At 40.8% G+C, this 27,076-nt stretch overlaps 1 protein-coding gene across 3 annotated transcripts in view; it reads right to left on the bottom strand.

Annotated features, from left to right (window-relative positions):
* The window catches only part of DCAF5 (DDB1 and CUL4 associated factor 5), a 109,915-nt gene that overhangs the window by 6,479 nt on the left and 76,360 nt on the right, over positions 1-27,076 (bottom strand). For all 3 annotated transcript variants that reach the window (XM_086709441.1, XM_086709440.1, XM_086709442.1), the window contains exons 7-8: positions 22,643-22,709; positions 4,934-5,061 (exon numbers count right to left, since the gene is read on the bottom strand). In XM_086709441.1, coding sequence (XP_086565567.1) covers positions 4,934-5,061; positions 22,643-22,709 — 195 coding nt within the window. The remainder of the gene's footprint in view (positions 1-4,933; positions 5,062-22,642; positions 22,710-27,076) is intronic.

Here is a 27,076-nt window from a genome sequence, read left to right as displayed (position 1 = left end):
TGTGGGCTCAAACTCACAAACCGTGAGATCATGACTTGAGCTGAAGTCCGACGCTCAACTGACTGAGCCATGCAGGCACCCCCCAAAAAAAACTTAAAAAAAAAAAAAAAGTTAAGTAGCAGAAAATAAAGGATTTTTCTGAGATTCTCAAATTCTTTGTGAGACCCAAAGTTTGGGAAACATTAAGATATGGCCTTCAACAACAGGCTCAAGCTACGAATGACTATCTCTGCAAACAAATGTCCAAGGGAAACGTTTGGTGGCTTAGGAAGGAAACTGGAGGGATTCCAAAGGCAAAGTCCTTAGGACTTTTTGGGGCCTCATTCTATATTCTGGGCCAGATCTCTTACTTTCTCAGTTTAAAAATGGTAAAATGTTACTAACCATGTTATCTAATATAAAGATGAATCTGTATGTGCATCACAGAAACACAGAATTTGTTAACAGAAGTACAAAATATTGAAGGTGGGATGCTGGTCCAACTATCCAACAAACTAGTTTCTAGGTTCTTTCTGATCTATTACCCAGCCTATTTCTTCCTTCAGGAATGAAAATCATTAACACTGAAAGTCAGCTTTTATTTGGGCTCTGGAATGTATTAAGCTGAGGTAGACTTTCATTCCTGAAGCTTAGAGTAATGGAACAAACCACTGGATCAGGAGACAGGAGACTTGAGTGTGGGTTCCCACTCAATTCCTAGTTAGCTGGTTGACCTTGGATAAAGCTCAACCCCCTGATCTAAACAGTGAATTAGATGGGTCTTATCCAATCCTAGGATTCAGAGCAAAACAAAACCATCATGCCAGACAGCCAGTTTTCAGTCCTCAAGGGACTTGTAGCACAGAGCTGCTGGGGCCGACAGAAGGGGTAGGAACCCCAGCTCTGTGGCCTCACATAGCCCTGGGCAAATGACTTCACTCTCAAAAGCCTCTTTTCTCATCTGTAGAAATGAAAATGACGAAATGACATAACCTATACCACAGCACAACAAAACATGGTGCTTTCTCTTTCACTTGGCAGCTGAACACCTTAACTAGAAAGTCTCAGACCCATCCTCAGAGAGACTTTTGAACATCAGAAGGACTGACCGTCGCTATTATCTTAGTCCTCATCCTTAAAATGTCAGTTTCAAATATTTGTGAAAGTGGTTATTTCTTTCCACTGAAACAACTCAGAAGTAAAGCAACAAAAACACAACTTCCTTTAAAATTTTTTTTTAATCTTTATTTTTGAGAGTGAGAGAGAGACAGAGCATGAGCAGGGGAGGGGCAGAGACAGAGAGGGAGACACAGAATCTGAAGCAGGCTCCAGGCTCTGAGCTGTCAACACAGAGCCCGATGTGGGGCTCAAACTGAAGGACCACGAGATCATGACCTGAGCTGAGGTCGGATGCTTAACCGACTAAGCCACCCAGGTGCCCCCAAAACACAACTTCCTGTTGCTAACATGTTAAATGTGGCTAGATATGCCTCCTCTAGGGGCAAGGTTCATGAGAAAAGGAGGGATGAGCAGGTTCCTTTCCAAGCCCAGTGAAAAGTTTAGTTCAAGAGACTGCTGAGGGTAGGGCCCTGCAGTGGCTCAGTCCATTAAGCATCTGAGTCTTGATTTCGGCTCAGATCATGATCACACAGTTCATGAATTCAAGCCCCACATCAGGTTCTGTGCTGACAGTGTGGAGCCTGCTTGGGATTCTTTCTCCCCCTCTCTCTCTGCCCTTCCCCTCCTCATTCTCTCTCCCTCAAAATAAATAAACATTAAAAAAAAAAGGCTGCTGAGGAAAAAGATGCAGTTCAATTCTTATTTAAACATCATCAAAATGGAAAGCAATTAAGTAGCAAGTGTTCTGATCTACATAGGTGACCATGACAAGCTTGATGTAGCAGCTCTAAGCCTTCTTCTCTTTGTGATACTGTACTAAATTAAGAAATTTGTCAGGGGTGCCCAGGTGGCTCAGTCAGTTAAGCGTCCGACTTCGGCTCAGATCAGGATCTCATGGTTCATTGGTTCGAGCCCCATGTTAGGCTCTGTGCTGATAGCTCAGAGCCTGGAGCTTGCTTCGGATTCTGTGTCTCCCTCTCTTTTTGCCTCTCTCCTGCTCATGCTTGGTCTCTCTCTCTCTCAAAAACAAATAATAAACATTAAAAAAATTAAAAAAAAGAAATTTGTCCATCTACCAAGAAAATCTATACAGACAGAGAGCTAAAATTGCTACTCAAGGGTTCTCCACACTCTCTAATCTGGCTTCCAAGACCTTCTGGGCCCATCTCTCGCTAGCCTTCCTGCCTTATATCTTAGATCTGTCATCTTGTGCACTTCATTTTGGCCAAACATGATCATTTTCTGAACAGGTCCTACACTTCACTGTTTCTGAGTATTATTTCTTAGTATAATGCCTGGAACACTGTAAGTGATCAATAAATATTTACTGATTCAATGAAATAATTAACTACCCATTCCCTCTACTTAGAATGTTCCTGGTATCTTATTCTTCTTCCTTTTACAGTCTTTATTCTTCAAAATCTAGTTCAAATATTGCCTGCCTGAGGTTACCACAGACGGGAAAACTCTCTTTCCCCCAGAGCATTTTGTTTATATCTCTTATGTAGATATTGCATTTTTTCATTATCTTTACTTCTTGTCTCTCCTACTGGGTCATCAATTCCTGGGGGACCTGCGTTACCTTTTTTTTTCCTTTATGTTCCCCCATAGGCCCTAGCACAAATGGCATACACAGGTATATCATAAATGTCACAAGTATCATAATTGAATAAATGAATACTGGTCTTTGAGGGAAAAAAATGTCAGCATTTGTCCTATCTTGCCCCTCTGTGTTTAAATACAAAACAAACCCCCTCATTTGCTCAGTGTGGACATTCAGGGAATTAGAAAACTGTTATGGGTGAGAAGAGGTTGGCCCTGACAGCAGGGATTCTACTCTGAGTTAAAAAGGCAGCAGTAAAGGACAAGGGAGAAGGTGAAGTGGAAAAAAGAGCTCAGACAGGGCTAAAACATTATGCTCTTGGGGCCATTGGTCCTCTCAGAAATAGCAAGCAGGAAAGTGACACTTATTAAAATAGTCAGAAATTGTCAGGCACAGGTAATTCACAAGGCACTCCTGGATGGCAAGTCACTGTTAGCATCCTTACTTGACAGATGGGAAACAGACTCAAATAACTGTTCAAGGGCACCAGTTGTGTTGACTTAAGGTTTCAAATGGCTAATCAGGCCTCTTGGTAGGGCAGCATTCAGACCCCATGGGAACCTGGAAGCAGTGAGTTCCATAGTTAAGTCTGGATAACCTCCCAGAGAAAACATTTTCTTCTCTTTCTCCTCTGAGAACTTGGCTAGTTTCCAAACATGACCTTTAGGGTAAGGCCTCCAGTTGACTAAACAATAAATGGGGAGACTAAGTACAGAAGCATCCCAGAGTACATAGCCAAACAGGAATCTCTCTTCTAAAGGAGATGTCCAAGCTGGGCTCTGAGAAAGAGAATGACGTCACCAGGCCGAGAGAGGACATGCTACTGTGCCAACCCATTAGTCATCGGCCAAAGGAGAAGAGAAAGCAATTCAAGGGACAGAGCCAACTCCACAACTGCTCAGTGAAGGACTCTTAAGATGACCACCTCTAGCAGGGGCCTCTGGCTGCCTGCGGCCTTCCACCAGCATGGGAGTGTGACAGGACATTGGGAAGAACAAGAAACAGGGCTCTATCCTAACTACCGCTAATCAGCTGTGTAATTAACCCCAGATGGGTAGTTTATCATTTAAATCTCATCATCTATAAAAAGAAAAAGTCCATAAAAATGATCCAGAAGTCCTGCTCCAGGTCTGTGGAAAAATATGTGCAATCATGAAAGTCAGTCCTGATCCATAGGACCAACAAAACTTAAATAAAGGAAGTTGGATTAAGGATAAATAAAAATACGACCCATACTCCAACATTACATTTCTGACAACTTCCCTTGGTCAGATATAACTTGAATAGTTAAAGAAAAAGAAAAAGAAAAGGAAAGGGAAAAAGAGAGGGAGGGAGGGAGGAAAAAAGGAAGGAAGGAGGAAAGAAGAGAAGAAAATGAAAACTGGTTTTCAATGTCATCTTAGGATAAAATATGAGGAGTTTTATCTTTTGGGGGATTATCATCCATCCTTACTTAAAAATCAAGTTATCAATGAATCCTGAAGAATTTATCATTTGCCCCAAACCTTCATTTTCTCCGGTGTGGAAAAGGGTTACTAACTACTGGAATGTGAGTGATGTCCTTCTGTGGACACAGGCCAGGCTTGGTCTCTTGGTTGCAGGTTCCAAATACATTCCTTGGCTGGGTTCAGTTCATTGAGTCGATGTGCAACTAATGCAAGTGTTTAGCTTCAATCACAACCACATGCAGTGGTTTTTGATATGTTCTGAGACAATTTAGCTATGCTTCTGGCAGTCAGTTAGTTATGTCTGTGCCATATTAGCATAGCAATTAATGCAAAGTGCACCCGAGTAACTGAGGGGACGGTGGCTTCCAGATGAGGTTTGGAAAACAGAACTCATCAGACTCCAGATCAAAAGCTATCGGCAATGTAGTGGCATACAAATGGCATCTAGTTTCAAAGCCTGGTGACTATTTTTAAAAGAGGTCCTGAAAGGAGGGTTTTAAACCACTCTTTTTAATATCAGTTTTTCAGTATTTTGTAGCATGTGAAAATAATCGAGAGGTTTTTAAAAGTAATCTGTGTCCAATGTGGGGCTTGAACTCACAACCCCAAGATCAAAAGTCGTATGCTCTACTGACTGAGCCAGCCAAGTGTCCCAAAATAATTGAGAATTTTGATAGACCTTTAGTATGTTTAGATATGAGGTCCTATATATATTGTTCTAGTTTCTTCCCATTATGAATTATAATAATTTGTTTAAAACAGTTAGAAGGGAAAGATGCCTCACCTTGATAATCTTTTCTACGCCAGAAGAGCAGATCATGTAGGTGTGAGGGTTAAATCGGACCTGGTTAACAATAGACCGATGCCCTTTCAGCACCATGAAGGCTCCGTTGACCACCCTACCAATGCCACCTGGGAAGACAGAAGGAAACAAAAATCAAATGATGAAATGGAGCAAAGTAAAGAGGTTCCAGTAATGGCAGACAAACAGTTCTGAACTGGAGCCAAGATTTTTTATTAACTATGCCATCAGCAGAATGCTTAATCTTACAGATAAAGTTGCTATGGAAAGAGGGAAGATGAAATATTCTCTCAGCATATGTGCTCTTACCAAGAGCCTTTATTTAGCCTGTAAGCATTGCCCACGCCCACCCCCTGCAATTCCATTGTCAATGAAGCCACAGGCACTTAAAACATTTCTCAAGTTTTTGATCCCCAAGATAGAACCCAAGTGTTACCTTAGAAAAGGCCAGTCATGAGCAAAATGAGACTGAACTACTTGGGAACAGTTAGGCAGCTGAGCCAGGGACATGCAGAACCAGAAGCATATAATTACTTAAATGCACAGAAAAATCTCTCATCTACTTGCCCTCAATTTCTATGATGAAGGTAGCAAACAAAACAAACATATGAAAACCACGGAGAAAATAATGGAAAAAATCCTTTTATTACCCTGATAATGGGGAGAGTTAGGGATAAAGAAAGGAGATCTGGGCCACTTCCATAATAGGAAGGGCCCAGGTACTAAGAATGTGAATTAGAGCAAGGGCCTTAAAACCGTCACATATGGATTAAAATCAAGAGGCCACTAATAGAAAGCTGTATTTTAAGGACCGTCCTGTAGGCTTTCTTCTTCAGTGACTGAGAAAAGCACCAGAGGCCTGGAACATATAACACAGATGAAGATGTCATCATTTATACACTTGAAATAATCTCAAAGGTTCAACTTCACTGGTAAGGGCATCACACACAACATACACATCCATGTTCTAAACAAGGTCGCTTCTGAGCAACAACAGCTTAGTACACATAAGCCAACCTGTGTCCCCAGCCAACTGGCAAAATGTGATGCGTTCAGACACAAACAAATAAGTGTCTGTTTATCTAAGCAATGAATACCATCGTAGCCCCTACCAGGAGCTTGGCACCACTAGGGCACAAAGTATCAATCAGTAGGCAGTCTTGGCTTCACATACTTCCACCCCACTCCCAACTCCACCTTGTTTAAACATTCATTCCAGACATTTCTCATCTCAGTGTCCTAGAGGGACAATGACTAGGAACAATATCCCTTCTCCAGACATAATCTGGTTCTGGAGAAGGTGTCTTCTTCTGCTTTTGGCCTCCTGACACAATTCCTCTTGTGACTCATGGAAGATATCCCTCTTTATTGCCATGTACATATGTATCTTTTTTATGACAGTGAGAGTTTTCAGACTGCATTGATCTGTTCCTTGGTAGTGCCCACTTAACTAGCACTAGGTGCTTATTCTACTTGGTAAGTGACAAAAACATCCTTTGCCTAATTTTCCCACCATAGTTGACATTATTAATGTTTGAATTATCCAGGATGTATAATATACTTAAAGTTATCCATATCTCAACCCAACATCATCAAGTTTGCTAATAAACCTTGGAGAGTGACTAGACCATAGAATAAATGTGTTTTCATGGATCAGGAAAGGTTAAGCACTAAAGTAGGCTGCCATGATGGGAATCCCTAGGCAGCCTGAGTGTACTGGGTTCCTAGAGTGGAGTGGGAGGAGGGGAAGGTAACTTGAGCCTAATCAAAATAAAAATAAACTTGAGAAAATTAAGGACAAGAGATCCATGGGAATCTAAACCAGTCGTCTCAACAAAGGGATCTTACCACCCCCCAAAGATTTCCCTTGGATTTTTTTTTCTTAATATAAGGTTGATTCAAAAAGTAGCATTCCCATTCATGGTTTTCTTCTGAATTCTACCCATACCTGTGCTGGGGTAGTCACTTAGCAAAGAATCTTTGGGTTAAACCTAGTACTGATCTCTTATTTAATCCTACTGCCTCCAAGAAAAGTAATTTAAATGACTCAGAGAATGTGAGTGATTTCTTCCTAACCATACAGCTAGTAAATGGCAGAGTCAGGATATGAACCAGAGCCTGTTTGGCTGTAACACCCAATATCCTTTCCACTGTAACAGTGGCCTTTAAGAGATGAAAGGATTTGAATAGGGATGGAGTCTGAAGCTCATAAAATCTTTCTAAATCTTTCTGGCAGTTATCATATGGGTTGGTTTTTTTTTTTTTTATAAGTCATCAACTTAAGAAAGGGGAAGGGGTAGACTCTATCCAATGGCATCCTGAGTACAAGCTCCATAGTATCACCACAAGACATTACCAACACTGAATAGTTCACGAAAAGTAGAACTGGCTCTCTTGAGTACCTAGAACTGGGGGCGCAATGCCTGAACCAAAAAGTACCTGCTTAGTAAGCACTTGTTGAATGGACAGTGTTTCAGGAGAGGGCAATTCTAGAATAAATACCACCAAAGGAGGACAGATAGAGCATCTCATGTCTTAAAGAATCAACTACCACAGAACTAAATTTTATCAACCAAACTGATCTTAATCTGTTAAAGGTTATTTGGAATACAATTACAGTAACTTTTGGACTTGCAGAATAAGTGAAAGGGTACCCACATCTGTAAATTGAGACCATGGGAAAACTTTCTATTGCTCTTCCATGCTATGTGACCTCATCTGATTTCTCTTCTTGGCAGCAATTTTTTTTAAGTTTATTTATTTATTTTGAGAGAAACACATATATCGCAAGTAGGGGAAGGGCAGAGAGACAGGCAGAAAGAGAATCCCAAGCAGGCTCCACACTCCTGACATGGGGGCTCAAACTCACAAAACTGTAAGATCCTGACCTGAGCTGAAACCAAGAGTCAGATGCTTAACCGACTGAGCCACCCAGGCACACCAGCAATTTTAATACAGATCTTCTCTCCTTCTTCCCACCCAAACTGATACCTAGGAAATCTGAAAAAGAGGAAATCCATAGAACCAAGAGACTGATGGTAAAAACAGATACAGGAAGAATTATGGCTGCCATGTGTTTAAGGTATCCAAGGCTGTGTACACAAAATCAGAAAAATGAATGGGTTTCAGGGAGGTTCTCGATAGTCCTCCTGGTTTCCAGGTTTGAATGATTGAATATAGCTGATGGTGTATAGTTAGATACAATGATTTTTAGAGAATAAATTTTTATCAGTCCTGGAGATATGTATAAATAAGATTTCTTCATTCTGAAATGGCTAAGGTCAAGATGCTACTATCAGTAAAAACTTGGGGTCTCCCCTCTCCATTACCTAGCCAGACCATGCCTGTCAATAGCAGGATCAAGTTGGCAGGAGTCAGGCAGGGAATATTTTTTTCTAAGAACTACATAATCTACACACTCTTCCTTCAGGATCATTTCTAAGACTGTGGTGATGGGACTGGTGAGGGTCAACCTCACCCCATGAGCTGAGTCAAGACCTAATCACTAATAATGGATACCAATGAAAAAGCACATACCTGGGAAGAGCCACCTTACTCATTTTTGAGCTGTCATTTGTTTATACACTTCTGTACAAACCAACGATCATTGTGCTGGGCCATCTGCTCTGTCTGGCCCAACCAAACATGTTGGCATCATTTTGTAGGTTTTTTTTTTGTTTTTTTTTTTTAAAGTCAAGGCCAAAGTTGCTATATCTCCATCTTTCCTTTGGTTCAGAAGGGATGCCAGGGAGGTGAAAAAGGCTATAAATAGGCTTTACCTATTTTACTGCAAGAGTTTAGAAAAGAAAAGGAGTGGGCCTCTCATAAGATTCCAGTATCAGTAACTGACTATCTTAGCAAGATTCCAAGAAACACAAGGGACTCAGAGAAAATACCTTACTTAGAACCCTGATAAAGACCTTTCTAAAATGCCAAGACCAGTGTCCCTCCAGAGAAGACAAGGCGCTAAGTGTATAGGCCCTCATTCCCCCTTCCTTACCTATGCTCCTCTTCCTACAACATTCAGCCAGAGATTTGTCCTCTTAGGACTTTCAAGGGTCAGGACAACATTCCCATTTCTTGCCAACTTCAGTTACTTCTGTTTGTCAATTTTATTTGTTTCAACAAAATCCTCTAAGAATGACTATGCTTTCAACTCAAAAGGTAAAAGCAACCTGGTCAAGATTTCTTGATGATTTAGTCTAACAGCAATTTATCAATCACATTGGGAAGAGGTCTTCAGTGGCACTTGGGGCTATAGAACAGGACACTTAAGTATTTTGTAATGAAATAAATCCCAAATCAACCTGGATAAAATACCAGTATTAATTTTCTTGTCAGAGTTTTTGGATTTTTTTCCCCCTTCTATTAATTACTGGGTAGGACAAACACTTTTGTGAGAATGGGAAGGAGAAACAATGGGTAACACTGAGATTAGGGACGGTGAAGTGTGAAAGTGGTAGTGAGGAACCAGGAACAAAGACCAGATGACTGTAAGGGGCTGATGGAAGATAAGAAATTAAGATGGCAGGAGATAAATTTGCATTTCCAAGCAATAGAGTATTGACCCCCATGAACACAGTAAATATCCTTGATCTTCCAAGATTTATGCTGACATATCCAACACAGTAATAAGAGGATTGGACAGATAAGGGCTCAACAGGGGCTCCTGGGTGGCTCAGTTGGTTAAGCTTCCGACTTCAGCTCAGGTCATGATCTCACGGTTCGTGGGTTTGAGCCCTGTGTCAGGCTCTGTGCTGACAGCTCAGAGCCTGGAGCCTGCTTCAGATTCTGTGTTTCCCTCTTTCTCTGCCCCTCCCCCACTTGCACTCTGTCTCTCAAAAATAAATAAAACGTTAAAAAAAAAAAGGACTTAACAAATGGTTAAATTGAAACTAGTGGAGAATATTGTTTGCTTAAAAAAATTTTTTAGGTTTATTTATTTATTTTGAGAGAGAGCAAAAAAACACAGGCAGAGGAGGGGCAGAGAGAGAGAATAGGTTAAGCATCTGACTTCAGCTCAGGTCATGATCTCACAGTTCGTGAGTTTGAACCCTGCATGGGGCTCTGTGCTGACAGCTCAGAACCTGGATCCTGCTTTGAATCTGGTGTCTCCCTGTCTCTCCGCCCCTCCCCTGTTCACGCTGTCTCTATCTTCTCAAAAATAAATGCTTAAAAAATTTTTTTAAGTTTTAATTAATTTTTTTTTTTCAGTAATCTCTATACCCATCCTGGGGCTTCAACTCATGATCCAGAGATCAAGAGTTGCATGCATGCTCTTCTGACTGAACCAGCCAGGTTCCCCAGGAAAATATTGTGGGTTTTTTGTTTGTTTTTAGTTTTTTCTTAGGGTCTTTATTTATTTTGAGAGGCAGAGACAGCACAAGTGGGGAGGGGCAAAGAGAGGGGGAAAAAATCCCAAGCAGGCTCTGCACTGGCAGTGAGGCTTGAACTCACAAACTGTGAGATCATGACCTGAGCCGAAATCAAGAGTGGGACCCTCAACCAACTGAGCCACACAGGTGCCCTGAGAATACTGTTAAGAGTGGTATAAAAAAAACCCTCAATATTCAGGTAAAAATGACAGATTACAGTAAATGAAAAGCTTGTAGCATTTCATGTGATAACTTTATCTGGTAGGCTCTAGGTTGGAATATTAAACAAAATCCCGCAGAATGTACTGATAGGGCAAGACGATGAGCAAATACTTAAAGGAATGGTACTATTTTGGGGAGGCGGGGGAGGAGAGAAGTTGAAAAATCAGGTAAGTGATCATTCAAATGATATAATGGAAATCAAATCTCTGGAATTACCTAGTCCTTTCCTAAGCAAGAAGACTTGGGCTTGGTGATAGTCACCAGAGAATCCAAAGGTTTCATTCAGTCCTCATCCTGCGTATTCGACCTGTCAGCAAGATCAGGCGTAGTTACCTCTCCTTTCTTCACTGCCTTCCTAGGATCACCATCTCTTGGTTTTCCTGCTACTTCATTGGTCACTCCTTGTTGGTTTCCTTTTTGGCTTCTCTTGCTTTTTTTTTTTTTTTTAATGTTTATTTTTTTCACTGTTTATTTTTTTAATGTTTATTATTTATTTTTGAAAAAGAGAGACAGGGAGACAGAGCGTGAGCGGGGAAGGGGCAGGGGAACACAGAATCTGAAGCAGGCTCCAGGCTCTGAGCTGTCAGCACAGGGCTCGAACCCATGAACCATGAGATCAAGACCTGAGCTGAAGTCGGATGCTTAGCTGACTGAGCCACCCAGGCGCCCCATCCTCTCCCTGACTTCTTAACACTTGAATGCCTTAGGGCTCGGCCTTTGCTCTCCTTCTTTTGACTAGGTATGCTCACCTGTTTGGTGATTTCATCCAGTCTTATGGCTTTAAATACAACCTACATATGACCATAACTCAAATGTTTATCTCTAGTCCAGAACGTTCTCTCAAACTCTAGAATTTCATACCTCTATATCCAAACTGTTCAATATCTATCTCTACCTGGATGTTTAAGAGACATCTCAAATGCTACCTGCTTCCCCTCTTCCCCTGGCAAATCTATCAGGAAATCCTGATGCATTTCCCTTCAAAACACAGCTAGACTGTAACCTCTATTACCTTGGCTCGAGCCACCATCACCAGTCACCTGTGTTATGTGAGACTCCTACCAACCTCACTCCTATCTTTGGCAGCCCCACTCCCACCATCTATCCTCAACTCAGCAGCTAGAGCGATGCCGTTAAAATAAGCTGGATTGTGTCACTCCTCTGCTCAGAATTCTCTAATGGCTCCCCCGTTTCACCCACAGTAACAGCCTATAGGGACACTCCCTGTGCCCCACTTACCTCTGTGACTTCAACCCCTACTATTCCCCCCTCCCTCACTCTGCTTCAACACATTGATTTCCTTGTTGTTTCTCAAACACACGAGGCACAGTTTCGCTTCAGAACTTTGCACTAGTTCTACCTAAAATACTCTTCCCCCAGATTTCTGCATGGCTAACTGCCTTACCACTTTGAAGTTTTGCTCAAACGGGATCTCCTCAAAGAGGTCTATACTGAACATCCCATCTAAAAAAAATTACATTTCCCTGCCCCCTCCATACCACTTCCTATCCTCCTTATTCCACTCTATTTATTTTCCATAGCACTTCTAACTTTTTAGACATAATTTACTGTGTCTACTGTTTTTTTTTTAAGTTTATTTATTTATTTAAGTAATCTCTACACTCAGTGTGGGGCTTATCCACGATCGCCAGATCAAGAGTTGCACGTTCCTTTGACGGAGCCAGCCAGGTGCCCCTACTGTGTCTACTGTTTATGGTTTGCTTCTCTTGGTAGAGTATAAGCTCCATGATGGCAGGGATCTTTTGTTCCTTTGCTGTATATCCCAACACTTTAGAACAGTGCCCGTGTAGAGTAGGTTGTCAATAAACATTTGTCAAATGAATGAAAAGATGTGCCTGTGGAATATAAGTATACTGGACAAGACCTAATCTTTGTTAGTGGGCTCCATCACCCAATGTGTGGATTATCAAGTGTTTCTCCATCTTCCCTTTGTCGGTGTTGGATGTTTCTTTTATGGCAGTTGTACAATAGTAAGAATGGGGAAATAAAGGGGCTAACTCCTCCTTATGCTTCACAATCCTCTGAAATGCTAATTCCATGAAAACTTTACTGATCCTCCACATCTCTTCAAGACTCCCTTAATGATCTTTTCTATGGGCTTTGGAACCCTCTTTTAAATTAAGTGTGTTCACACACACACCCTTTTCTCATCTTTCTCAGACTGGAAGTTCTTTGCAGCCAAGAAAGTATTTATTCTTTCAATCACCTGTAGTGCTTTGCATAATGTCTTATGTTCGGATACTTAGGAAGTGAACAAATTGAAGTAAATCCCCTCATCATCTTCTCTGGAACAAGCCTTGGAGGGGGAAGCTAAAGCTATTATTACCAAAATAATAATTTTGGGGAGTATCTGTTGAGGCAATTAATCTATTTCATTCCTGACACCACTGGTAGAATTAAGATGTTACTGCTCTGAGGGGCAAGGGACTACTTCTTTCCGTGCTATAGCTAAAAGGGTTGTTCAAATAACCTCAGTAATTCCAAAAGGCCTGAGTGAACACTCCCTGAGTCTCTAAGTTTCAAACAAACCATAAGAAATACAATCAGGGTCCTGACAATACAGAGAGCAGTGGCTGCCTCGTGGGGAGGCACCTAACCACCTAGGAGTTTAAAAACAGCCAGACGAGGACAGCCAGTGCTGTCAGAAAAGCTCCAAGAACCCCACAGACTGCAGCGCTTAACTGCGCAAAAAGTCAGTTTATACTAGTTCCCCTTTCATCGTCTGTACTTCACATGCATTTGCAACCAACTACTCGTGACCAATCAAAACAGTTGTCTTCCAGCTACAAGGGAGGAAGAAGCAGATGCCCAGGCCTAACCCACTGAGAGTGAACGCATGTCTAGAAAAAGGAGGAGAGACAGAGCACGCACACATATGCAGGGCCTGTGAAAATGCACGTACAGCTGTTTCCAGCCTACATCCTTGGCCTGCTGGCCGTGGGGGTGGCTGCAGCAACTGGGCAGTGAAACTGCATGTTTTTCCCCTCTATTCAGGGAAAAATCTGTCATAGAGCTTTCCCCCTCTTTAACTACTGATGAATCAAGAGCAACCCTCTTGATTCAAGAACATGCAAGAACAACTCAAATGGCCATTCACAAGGGCACCAGAGGAAGGCAATGTCTTGGATTCTAAGGAGTTTCTCAGAGAAAAGTTAAAAGGGAGAAAGCTTTCTTCACGAGAAATATCATTAAAGAGTAGCTATTGAATAACCCTCAACAATATCCCTAAGAAGGTAGATATTATTACTATGGTTGTACTGTTTATATTGTTAATATTCTTCCTTTACAGATGAAGAAATAAGTTTGGCACGGTTAAACAAGTTTTCCGAAGGCTAATCCAGAAGACAAATGGATCAGGTGTTCAAACACAGGCCTACCAACTCTATTACATTATGTTTCTTTCCATAAATAGTAAGATCTTAGCATAGAGGCATATCTCAAGGGAAGCAACTCTATCTGTGAAAACCCTAAAGATCTTTACAGCAAGAATTAGGGGAAAGGGAAGGAGAAAGTAATATGAAGATTTTCCAGAGACACCCACCTCCACCACATGTTGTCAAACTTCATTACTTCCATACCTAAGTTACTAGGGAGCTAGTATCTTAATATACATAGCAGTAACAATGTCTTACATTTGAAACGCATAGTTTTCAGAGAGCTCCCAAAACTGTTAAATCATTTCATGGGAGGAGAAGGATTTTTACAGAAGAAACTAACGCTCAGACAATTGCTGTAAGGTAACTCAATCAGCCAGTTAGTGGCAGCACTGGACTTGAATCCAGGTATGATTTTAAGCCTAATGCTTTTTCCAATACACCACACCGGCTCTATACATAACTGTTGGTCTGTTTATTTTAGCTTCAGAATGACCACATAAAAAAGATGCTCTTCCTATGTACTTCAGAAGAGCAAAACATTCTGATGGGCCTGTTCTTTGCCACAGCAGAATTCCCAGTTCTACTCATTCCTCTAATTTTTAGAGAGATTTCTAGAAAATGAGTTATTTTTTTTCATATGAAATTGTCAAATTGGTTTCCATACCATACCCAGTGCTCATCCCAAAAGGTGCCCTCCTCAATGCCCATCACCCACCCTACCCTCCCTCCCACCCCCCCTCAACCCTCAGTTTGTTCTCAGTGAAAATGAGTTATTTGATATCAAGTAAAAAACAGCCTACTCTTGCCAGGTAGCTAGTTTTATGGTGGGTATTAGGTCTTACATCTCCAAATGATTTCCTCAGCCTACTGGGAAGCCCTAAGCAGATTACTTAGCCAATTTGTTAAATCAGTACCATTTATATAATAAATACATTTCAGCTCTTTGGAGTTTGGAACTGGAGTTCCCCCAGTGATTTTCAGTCTTTGTGAACAGGAGAGTGGAGAAGAAAAGGATGCCCTTGCTTTTGGCTCACACTCAGGACTGCTCTCCACTAGTTCTCTCAGCATTTGGTATGCCCTGCAAAGCATACAGTAGGCATGCGTTAAGTGCTGATGGCTTGTCTTATTAAGGCATATAAGCAAGGCAGTTTCCCCATGTTAGCCTGCCTTAGTATCTTCTGTTCAACTGGCAGGCAGGCATGCATAGAGTGAGTGAGCTTGGCCTCATCCATATTTTGTTTAAATCAAAGAGGCCATAGATTAAAGTAGGAATTTCCCCTCAGACTTTTTGTCATCTGAGCATTCAAAGCTAGAACCCACAGGCTGCATCTACCTCATATACTATGCTTGGCTTGCCGAACACTGCTGAATGTTTTTAAAGTTACAAATTCATTGCCAACATTTAAATAGAGAGGTTACATATAAAAATGAGGGGTTCTAAATATCCCTGAAGCCAGGTTTAAGAGTAGGGCTCAAAACAGGAGGAGTTGAGAGCCTGTATAAAGAGGCAGTTATACCATTATGCTCCCCTCTGAGCACACATGGCCAGGAAACTGCCCATTCCCCACACAGGCAGAGACCTCGGGGTGGGATTAAATACAAATCTGTGTATAGATCTGTGAGAGCCATAGCTCTATTCTCCTATTTGGCTCTTAGAATCATGGCTTAACTACCAAGCAAATACCACTAGCTCAAAGATTCCCATTTGGGGAAAGTAGCTGGTTTCAAGAGCAGAAAGTCAATAGAGAATGTCCAATATTGAAAATTCAAAGATATCAGGAGTTACAGGAAAAGAAAGGAACTGTTGTGTTTAAAAAAAAAAAAGAAAAAAGTTTTGTAATATTATTTGACTTAAAAATATGTACCTGTATTATTTTGATAAAAAGAAGTACTTATAAAAATAGTGAAAGTTATGAAGAAAGAATAAAAAGAATAGAAAGGAAAAGGAAAGATATATGAACAAGGGAAAAGAAAAGAATGTGGGTGGGTTGTCAGAAGAGTGGCAGGAAGGCTGCATTCGCTAAATGAGCCAAGGTTCACAAAAAATAATGCACAAAGGTGCTTACACACAAAGCAAGACAATGATCAAAGGGGCAGACTTATTGTGATAGACTAATGTTGAAGGGCAATACAGAGAAAACAAACCCCTCCGTTACCAGTTAGCGAATCCAACAAGAAAGGTAATCATAACGTCCTATTCTTCACTTGTGTACAAAGAAACCCAAGCATCAAGTAAAGGATGGGAATCCAGGGCCAACCACAGCCCATGTGGAAACCACAGAGTTCCTAGCCAACTCTAAGTATGAGCAGATCACGGGTTCTGGGGCCTCCAAAAACAGCTTGAGTGATCCCAAGTGTATTTCCTGAAACACCCGGTAGCACACTAAATATCAAGGAGCCAAGATTTTCTCTGGTCAGACTTCATCTGTTGAGCTTATTCAGTGAACCCTTAAACAGAGGTAGAACAAATCCAGAGGCGAGAAATCAGTATAGCAAAGAAAACAAACATCATCTCTTTGAAGAACTGCTAAACTAAACATGGGGGGTGCTATCTCTGGAGAAGATCTAGAAGAGGACATGAGTGCTACCTTCAAATGAGTAAAAAGCTATGAAGAGGAAGAAGGGCCATTCTCATTAAGCCAGCACTCAAGAAACTACCGGGAAACAGAGTAAGACTTATGGAAGAACTTTCTAGTCACTGGCATTACCCTGGGGGAACAAGCACTTTATCATGATGGATATCCTGGCAGAGGTTTTAAGTTATTCCTCAATAAAAGTGTACTTAAATATATGCAAGTTATAACTCAAGAAAAAATGATTGTGGGGTTGGGTATGTGAACAGAAAATTTTATAGACCACTGATCTGGCCAAATATCCATGCAGTGTTCATGGGATGAATGCTGGGATCTCATGTTTTCATCTTTATTTAGTTGAGAAAATTGTATTTCTATTGTGATTTATTCTTTGATTCATAAGTATTTATTAATTTTTCTTTTTTTCTTGAGGAATTAAAAAAATATCTAGAAAATAGCGCAAAAAGTGGAGATTCATAAAGTTGAACACCCTTATAACCAACATCCAGGTCAAAACTTGGAATATTTTCTGGCCATTTTCATGCCCCATGTGCCTCATTCCAATTATAACCCTTCCCGACCCCCTTAATCAACTATTATCCTGATTGCTATATTAATCACCTCTCTGCATTGTTAATAATTTTATGCATCCAAGTGTACATTTCTAAAACTTCAGTTTTGCCTGGTTTTTGTTTTATTTAATATGTCTTTTACATTTCTTAAACAATAGGTTTCCTCCTGTCCATCCGCTCTTTTTCTCATTAGAATGTATTTATTGGAGAAAACAGGCCATTTGACCTATCATTTCTGACAGTCTGGGTTTTGTGGATGGTATCCTCACACCATAGCACAATTTGCTCCTCTGCCCTCTGTGCTTCCTGCAAACTGAAAGCTGGATCCTGAGGTTTTATTCAGCGTTGTTTTATTTGGCAAGCCTATTAGTAGTATTGTACTCTTTTATCAGGAGGCACACAATGTCTAATTGCTTTTCTTTTTATGATGTTGGCACCTGTCAATGCTCAGTATTTGGATGCATTAATTCATTGAAGCCTGTAAATGATTACATTAAAATTCTATAATTTCTTTGCAAACATGTCTTTATTAAACCTACATTTTTCGTAGATATTTTCCCTGGATATAGAATTCTGGGTTGGCAGATTTTAATTCTCTAAGCACTTTAGAGATGTCATTCTATTATATTATGACTTCCATAATTTGGCCATCACTCTTATTGTTGCTCATTTATAAGTGATTTGTACATTTTCTTAGGCTGCTTTTGGTTTCTCATTATCTTTTGTTTTCAAGAGTTTGACTTATGATGTGCCTAAGTGTGTTGTATTTATCCTGTTTGTGATTACTGAGTTTCTTGAATCTGAGAATTAGTATATTTCATTTGTTTGGGGAAATTCTTTTAGCTATTACCTCTTCATATATTGTTTCTGCTTCATTTTCTCTCTTATATTTCTGGGACTTCAATTTCATATATGCTAGATCATCTGTGTTCCACTTGTCTCTTACACTGTTCTGCTCTTTCCATTCTCCGTTCTCACTGACCTTTGATATTTTTTATTGACCTGCCTTCTATTCACAAGCCTGTCCACTGTAGGTTAAATCCACCCAGTGCATTCTTAGTTTTAGATACAGTTTTCAGTTTTAGAATGTCTACATAATTGTTTTCTAAATAGATTCCAATTCTCCATTGAGATTCTCCATGTTTCTTCTATTTTCTTTATCACATTTATAATATTTAAGGTCTTTATCTGTTAGCTTCAACATATGGATAATTTTGTGGGTTGGCTCCTATTATTTTTTCCCTCTTTATTAGTGGCCACATTTTTATGCCTCATAATTTTTTACTGTATGCTGGACACTGTGTGTGTGTGTGTGTGTGTGTGTGTGTGTGTGTGTGTGTGTGTATGGGGGGGGAGGGAGAGACAACCATAGAGACTGCTATGGACTGAAATGTCTCCCCCAGATACAAATGTTGAAGCCCTAATTCCCAATGTGACTGTATCTGGATATAAGGCTTTTTTTTTTTTTTTTAATTTTTTTTTTCAACGTTTATTTATTTTTGGGACAGAGAGAGACAGAGCATGAACGGGGGAGGGGCAGAGAGAGAGGGAGACACAGAATCGGAAACAGGCTCCAGGCTCTGAGCCATCAGCCCAGAGCCTGATGCGGGGCTCGAACTCCCGGACCGCGAGATCGTGACCTGGCTGAAGTCGGACGCCTAACCGACTGCGCCACCCAGGCGCCCCTGGATATAAGGCTTTTAAGGAAGTCATTAAAGTTACATGGAGTCATAAGGGTAGGACTCTACTCCAATAGGACTGGTGTCCTCATAAAAAGGAGGGACACCAGTAATGTGTGTGCACAGAGAAAAGGCCATGTGAGAACACAGTGAGAAGGTGGTCATTTGCAAGCCAAGAAGAGAAGCCTCAGGAGAAATCAAACTTGCCAGCATCTTGACCTTGGACTTCTAACCTCTAGAACTGTGAGAGAAAATACATTTCTGCTCTTAAAGTCACCCATTTTGTGGGATTTTGTTATAGCAGCCCAAGAAGACTAACAGACTAAAGCTGATTTCCTCCATACCCATTCCACTCTATAGAAAATAAGGTAAGGGGCTGATCATCCTCAATCTAATCAAGAGGAACTAGGTCAGGGCTTGGTTGCTTCTTTAGTAGAAATAAATCTACTTCTGGTTTCAGAGGTCTCAAAGGCAAGACCTGGAGGGTATATGTGGCAGGTGCCTTCCTCTAATTGGAGTCTGTGTCCTAAGCACCAGAAGATTGCACGATCTCATTCAGCCTTTCTGGTCCAGGCTCATTCTCAAGTGTAAGCCTCCTGGGCTTTTAATGGGGAGTCTGACAAGTCTCTGTTGTCCACTGTTCTGAATGTTCTGTCCTTTGGAGATTTTAAGCTTAGCTCTTTATCCTCCTTTCCTGTGCAGGTTCACAATCTGGCAAATGCCCAGTGGAGCAGGCCCCTCCCACTAGGGATCTTTTGCCTCCAAAATGCTGTGTTAAGGTGGGAACTGAATTTTGCCTCTCCAACCCAGCCCCCTAGCTCCCAGGACAACCCCAGCACTCAGCAAAAGTCCTACGGGGAAGAATGGCCATGGGTTTGAGGCACTCCTAGATTGTACTCTGTCATATCAACCCATGTGGTCATTGCAAATTCTGATTTCTTCTGACCCCCAGCAGCCTGCCTGAGGCAGCCCAATCTGCAGCCTCCGCCCAGATGCGCCTAGGAAAGACAAAGGTCAGCACTTTCTGCTCGGCTAGGAAGGGCTCTTCCTTCTCCAGAATTTGAGTTCTTCTAGCACGCTTTGCTGTTGCAGCTCTCTGACACCTTTATGGCAGGAGCTACCTACTGCTTCCTCTGCTGGATCTAGTCCTACAAATCCTTTTTTAAAAACAAATGTTTGTTCATTTTTAAGAGAGAGAAAGAGAGTGTGCGTGCATGTGCGAGCAGGGGAGGGGCAGGGAGGTTGGGGGTACAGATGATCCGAAGTGGGCTCTGACAGCAGAGAGCCTGATGCAGGGCTCCAATTCACGAAATGAGAGATCATGACCTGAGCCGAAGTTGGACGCTTACCCGACTGAGCCACCCAGGTGTCCCATAAGTCCTTTTTTAATAGAAAATTTACATTATTCTTTTTTCCTCCTTGAAATAATATTGCCACATTACCTACAACCCCCCCCCCCAATTTCAACCTAACATATTTTTGCAACTTGGAGGTTTATATACCTCACAGCAATGCACAATGTTCTAGGGTTCAATGGTCAGAAATTTATGGAGTAAATTTCTGAAAGGTTTTCTGGGTGTTTTGTTTTGTTTTCTAAAGTAGAAGGGAAAGGGGGAAGTGGGGAAGGAGAATGGGTACTTTCTTAGGAATACTGATTTTACGAAAGAATACACATGGAATTTGAGAATTTAGAACTGAATTCTTTTAAAGCAGCTGTGCCTATAAAAATACTTGGAAAGTCTAGGTATCCATATCCTGGTTTTAATACTGGAATCCTAAATCAGCTATCAGGTCCCTGCCAACTCCAAGACTGCATAGGTATCTATACTTAAAAAGTCAGCTTGGGGGGGCGCCTGGGTGGCACAGTCGGTTAAGCGTCCAACTTCAGCTAGGTCACGATCTCGCGGTCCGTGAGTTCGAGCCCCGCGTCAGGCTCTGGGCTGATGGCTCAGAGCCTGGAGCCTGTTTCCGATTCTGTGTCTCCCTCTCTCTCTGCCCCTCCCCCGTTCATGCTCTGTCTCTCTCTGTCCCCCCCCCAAAATAAATAAATGTTGAAAAAAAAAAATTAAAAAAAAAAAAAAAAGTCAGCTTGGGGTGCCTGGGTGGCTTGGTCGGTTGAGTGTCCGACTCTTGACTTTGGATCAAGTCATGATCCCAGAACCGTGGGATTGAGCCCTACGTCAGACTCCACGCCAAGTGAAAGCCTGCTTAGGATTCTCTCTTGCTCCTTCTGCCTCTCCCCTACTCGTGTGTGCTCACACACTCTCTCTCTCTCCCTCTAAAAAAACAAAAGTCAGCCTAATTGTGGCCCATACCCTAAATCAGTACAAAAATTAGCTAGGAGAGGAAAAAAAACCTAGACTACCATTGCTAAATCTTCTCTGTTCTCTCTTTATACAAACATGAAAAAGATTCCAGAGAACAGTACCACAGGAAGGGGGTTGTCCACTTTCTATTTTAAAAGTCACATTGAGGGGCGCCTGGGTGGCGCAGTCGGTTAAGCGTCCGACTTCAGCCAGGTCACGATCTCGCGGTCCGTGAGTTCGAGTCCGTGAGTTCGAGCCCCGCGTCGGGCTCTGGGCTGATGGCTCAGAGCCTGGAGCCTGTTTCCGATTCTGTGTCTCCCTCTCTCTCTGCCCCTCCCCCGTTCATGCTCTGTCTCTCTCTGTCCCAAAAATAAATAAACGTTGAAAAAAAAAAAAAAAGTCACATTGACTTAATAATTAAGAGCTTTTTTAGATCAGGTAAAAGATAAAATTAGGCCCAAAGATTATTTCTCAGCTAATCAATCTAGAAGATTAGGGGGGTAGGAGACCTACTACAGAACTACCTCTAGAGCTAGAATACCGCTTTGGTTCAGATAGACTGCTGCTGTCCCATCTGGTCGTGCTTCACAGGTAAGCTGCTTCCCTCATGCTTTCCAAATTCCAGAAGGGAAAAAAGGCCTTTTGCAACTTGTTTAGTAACCAGACCACAGTAACAGGATAGTTACATCAAAAGTAGGCTTCAACAAGTTTTGAAAGGCAGATATTTGGTAACAATATTGTTAATTTAGTAATGGGCAAGCCAACAACTTCCCTAAACGCTGAGCACTAAACAAATTTTATGTACTACACTTGGCTTAGTCTCCTATTCCTTTCCTAATGGCCATTTCCAGTTTGATGCCATGTATCACTGGAGCAGATGGCTATATTGAGCTCTCCTTGAGAATAAAAAATAGACATTTTCCCACCAGTAGGAAGCAACCAGTGTAAGACTCAACTGAGCCGAGGACACTATTATCAAGAATGAAGAACAATCCATGCTGTTTGAAAGCACAGATGGCCTAGATCCAAATTTATGGAAAGCTGCAGGTGTTTTTCAGAATACATCTAGAGAAAATGCAGAAATATTTCTTCCTAATTTCTTTGATATCTGGGGTCAGCCAAATCTAGGGAGTGAGCCTATCCATCAACAAAGTTTCCCTTTACTTGACATCACCAGGGAGGCCAAAGGAAAGGAAGAGGCCCTAACAACTCTTTGTACATAACAAACAGGAATGTGCAGATGGATAATAAAGAAAAAGCATGTAAAAGATAAAAATATTACAGGTGTGAAAATGGACATAATGGAAATCTATGAAGTCTAAAGAAAAGTTCTTAGGAGGAAAAAAACCTGGGCATCACTATGTCAGTAAGGATCTGTATGAAGGTTAGAGTGAAATCTGGCTTCTAATTTTTATGCTAGTTTCCTTTGGTTGCTTTTCTGATAAGCTTATTCTCTTAAAAGAGAAATATCATCCTCTATTGCTACAGATCAGTCCTTTCAGGGTACAGCATGCCAAAGGTCAGTAGAGCCAACACTAAGTAGGTTCATACTAAGGATATACTCACCTGCTTCTGGATCTGCAGGAATTCTCCACATATACAGGTTAAAGTCATCAGAGCCTGAAAGGATATACTGTTGGGATAAAAAATATATATATTTATTATTTATATATTGATATACATCTATCTACCTATGTGTACAAAGATTCTTTTTACTTTATTTTTTAAGTTTATTTATTTATTTTGAGAGAGAGAGGGTAGGAGCCGGGGAGATGCAGAGAGAGAGAGGAAGAGAGAGAATCCCAAGCAGCTCCATGATAATGTGGGGCTCGGTATCACAAACCATGAGATTATGACCTGAACCGAGATCAAGAGTTGGATGCTCAACCGACTGAGCCACCCAGGTGCCCAAGTGAGATTTTTTTAAATAAATAAGACAAATGGGCATATATTCATAAGGCATCATGCAACAAATACCCTCTTTAAAGTGTCTGCCAATAAGGGGCACCTGGGTGGTTCAGCCAGTTAAGCATCCAACTTCGGCTCAGGTCATGAACTTCCTGTTCATAGGTTCGTGCCCTGCGTCAGGTCAGCTGTGCTGACAGCTCAGAGCCTGGAGCTTGCTTCAGATTCTGTGTCTCCCTCTCTGTTCCTCCCCTGCTCGTTAGCTCTCTTTCTCAAAGATAAATAAAGATTTAAAAAAAAGTATTTGCCAATTAAAAGACTCATTGGATAAAATTCAGCCACAACCAAACAACCTAATTCAAAAATGGGCAAAGGACTGGAACAGACATTTCTTCAAAGAAAACATATAAATGCCTAAGAAGCACATGAAAAGATGCTCAGCATCACTAATCATTAGGGAAATGAAAAGCAAAACCACAGTGAGATACCACTTCACAGTCATTGGGATGGCTATTACCAAAACCCCCCAGAAAACAAGTGTTGGGCAAGGATGTGGTGAAATTGAAAACCTATGCACTGCTAGTGGGAATAAATGGTGCAGCCACTATGGAACACCATATGGAGGTTCCTCAAAAAGTTAATCATAGAACTGCCATATGACTTAGCAGTTCCACTCCTAGGTATATATCAAAGAACTGAAAGCAGGAACTTGAGCTATCTGTACACCAATGTTCACAGAAGAATGTTTATGATAGTCAAAATGTGGAAAAGATCTAAATGTCCATCAATGGATGAATGGATAAATAAAATGTGGTATATACATTCAACGGACTATTATTCAGCCTTGAAAAGAAAATCCTGATACATGCTACAACCTGGATGAATCTTGAAGACATTATGCTAAGTGAAATAAGCCAGATACAAAAAGACAAATATTGTATAGTTCAACTTATGAGGTACCTAGAGTAGTCAAAGTCAAAGAGACAGAATGTAGAATGGTAGCTGCCAAGGAATGGGGGGGAAGGGAGGAATGGGGAGCTACTGTTAAACGGGTATGGAGTTTCAGTTTGGAATGAACAAGTTCTAGAAATGGACAGTGGTGATGGTTACACACCAATGTGAATGTAGTTAATGCCACAGAATTGCACACTTAAAAATGATTACAATGGAAAGTTTTATGTTATGTGCATATGTATGTGTGTGTGTATGTATATGTGTATATATATATATATATATATATATATTTAAAATTTTTATTATGAAGCATAGTTGACATACAATGTTATATTAGTTTCAGGTGTACAACATAGTGACTTCACAATTCTACACATTACTCAATGCTCACCATGATAAGTGTAGTTACCATCTGTCAGCATATGCCATCAAAATATTATTGACTATATTCCCCATGCCATACTTTTCATCTCCATGACTGAACTTATTTTTTTAAATTATTTTTTTAATGTTTATTTATTTTTGAGAGATACAGAGACAGAGTGTGTGTGGGGGAAGGACAGAGAGAAAGGGAGAGAGAATCCGGAGCAGACAGGCTCTGAGCAAGCTGTCAGCACAGAGCCTGACATGGGACTTGAACACACAAACTGCGAGATCATGACCTGAGCTGAAGTCAGACGCCTAACCTGATGCCTGAGCCACCCAGGCACCCTTTAACTTATTTTAAAACTGGAAGTTTGTGCCTCTCCCTGGAAACACCAGTTTGTTTTCTGTATTTATGGGTCTGTTTCTGGTTTTTATTTTTGTTTTTATATTACACATATAAGTGAAATCATATGGTATTTGCCTCTGACTTATTTCACTTAACATAATACCCTTTAAGACTATCCACATTGTTGCAAGTGGCAAGATCTCAATCTTTTTTATGACTAATATTCCATTACACACACACACACACACACACACTTTCTTTTTTTTTATTATTATTATTTTTTTTCAACGTTTATTTATTTTTGGGACAGAGAGAGACAGAGCATGAACGGGGGAGGGGCAGAGAGAGAGGGAGACACAGAATCGGAAACAGGCTCCAGGCTCTGAGCCATCAGCCCAGAGCCCGACGCGGGGCTCGAACTCACGGACCGCGAGATCGTGACCTGGCTGAAGTCGGACGCTTAACCGACTGCGCCACCCAGGCGCCCCCACACATACTTTCTTAATCTATTCATCTATCAATGTATACTTGGGTTGCTTCCGTAGCTTGGCTATTGTAAATATTGCTGCAATAAACATAGGGGTGCATATATCTTTTCATTTTCCTTGAGCAAACACTAAGTAGTGGAATTACTGTATCATATGGTAATTCTATTTTTAATTTTTCAAAGAGCCTCCATATAATTTCCATAGTGATTGCTATGTTATATGTATTTTTATCAGAATTTAAAAAAAAAAAAAAAACCTTTTAATGCAGAAAAAAAATTAGGAGCTTCCCAGAGATCTTTTTTTGCAATGGTAAGCATCCTAAACTTCCCTGCTGTCAACTGACATCTTTGAACAGGAAGCCATTGCCAACCCAGCCATGAATTAGTGCCAGGGGCATAAGCAATCCCCTTTTATGTGGCAGCTCCAAATTACTTCATCTCAGATAGGACACTGAACCAGATTGATTCTAATTAGGACTTATAAAAGCATTGTCTAACATTGCCTAACAGGAACAAGTCAGCAAATCTGACTGCTCATTTACTTGCAAAGATGAACAAAAGTATATTACTTTAAGTTGAAGTCAGCATTACTTCTTGCCTTTTGGTCTCATCTCCTTATCTCCCCAGAAAAAGAAAGGCCTATAGTTTTCTAAAGAAAACTTCTTACTTAAAAATGACAGTGTGAACAATTCCAAAAACTGTTAAGTTCAAATTACACACAACCTCATGCCTAATGTAAATACTTTACAATAATTAAAAATCAATTCAGCAGTCTTCAAAATACTTGTAGGAATATGAGAAAGGAGGCAAAGAAAGGCATGTTTAAAGATAAAACAAATGCTACCCACAGGGGCTAGGTCATGTAGCCCAGGGCACAGTGGAAAAAGAAATGGGTCCAGTTTCCTCATCTGGTTGCTCTCTGTTATTGTCTGAATGTTAATGTTCCCCCACCAAATTCACATGTTGAAATCCTAATGCCCAATGTAATGGTATCAGGAGGTAGGGCCTTTGGGAAGTGATTAGATCATGAGGGTAGACCCTTCATGAACAGAATTAGCACTCTTAATAGAGACCCAATATATGTCTCAAGCTGCCTTCCACTATGTGAGGACACACAGAGAAGTCCACAGTCTGCAACCCAGAAGAGGGCCTTCACCAGAACCCTTGCTGGTCTTGGACCCTGATCTTGGACTTTGAGCTTCCAGAACTGTGAGAAAGAAATTCCTGTCTTTTATAAGCCACCCAGTCTGTGCTGTTTTCTTATAGCAGCCATAACAGACTAAGACACTCTCTGAAGCTCATTTAATTCTAAGATTCTATTATTACTCTGGAAGGAATGGTAGAAATCAGATCAGAGCTAAAAGTCCCTCAGCTGCTGGCTCATGGGTACTTGACAAGTCATTACAGAAATATGCTCAAGACAAGGACACTCAAAGACTAATCTTATAAGACTTCAATTAAAAAGTTTCCTTAACATCAAAAAACAACTTGATTTTAAAAATGGGCAAAGGACTTGAATAGACATTTCTCCAAAAGAAAAAAATATATAATGGTCATATACAAATGGCCAATAAACACATGAAAAGATACTCAACATCACTAATCATTAGGGAAAATGCATATTGAAACCAAATAAGATACTGCCTTACACTCATTAGGATAGCTAATATAAAAACAAAAAATAGCTAAGCAAAATTAGAGAAAGACAAATATCATATGACTTCACTCATATGAGGACTTTAAGACACAGAACAGATGAACATAAGGGAAGGGAAGCAAAAATAATATAAAAACAGGGAGGGGGACAAAACATAAGAGACTCTTAAATATGGAGAACAGAGGGTTACTGGAGTGGTTGTGGGAGGGGGGAATGGGCTAAACGGGTAGGGGGCATTATAGGGAATCTACTCCTGAAATCATTGTTGCACTATATGCTAACGAA

The sequence above is a fragment of the Puma concolor genome, chromosome B3 (genome assembly GCF_028749965.1).
Source record: "Puma concolor isolate L17-30 chromosome B3, mPumCon1.1.hap2, whole genome shotgun sequence".
Classification (NCBI taxonomy): Eukaryota; Metazoa; Chordata; class Mammalia; order Carnivora; family Felidae; genus Puma; species Puma concolor.
The sequence above is the reverse complement of the archived record's forward strand: the minus strand, read 5'-3'. Positions and strand labels throughout refer to the sequence as shown.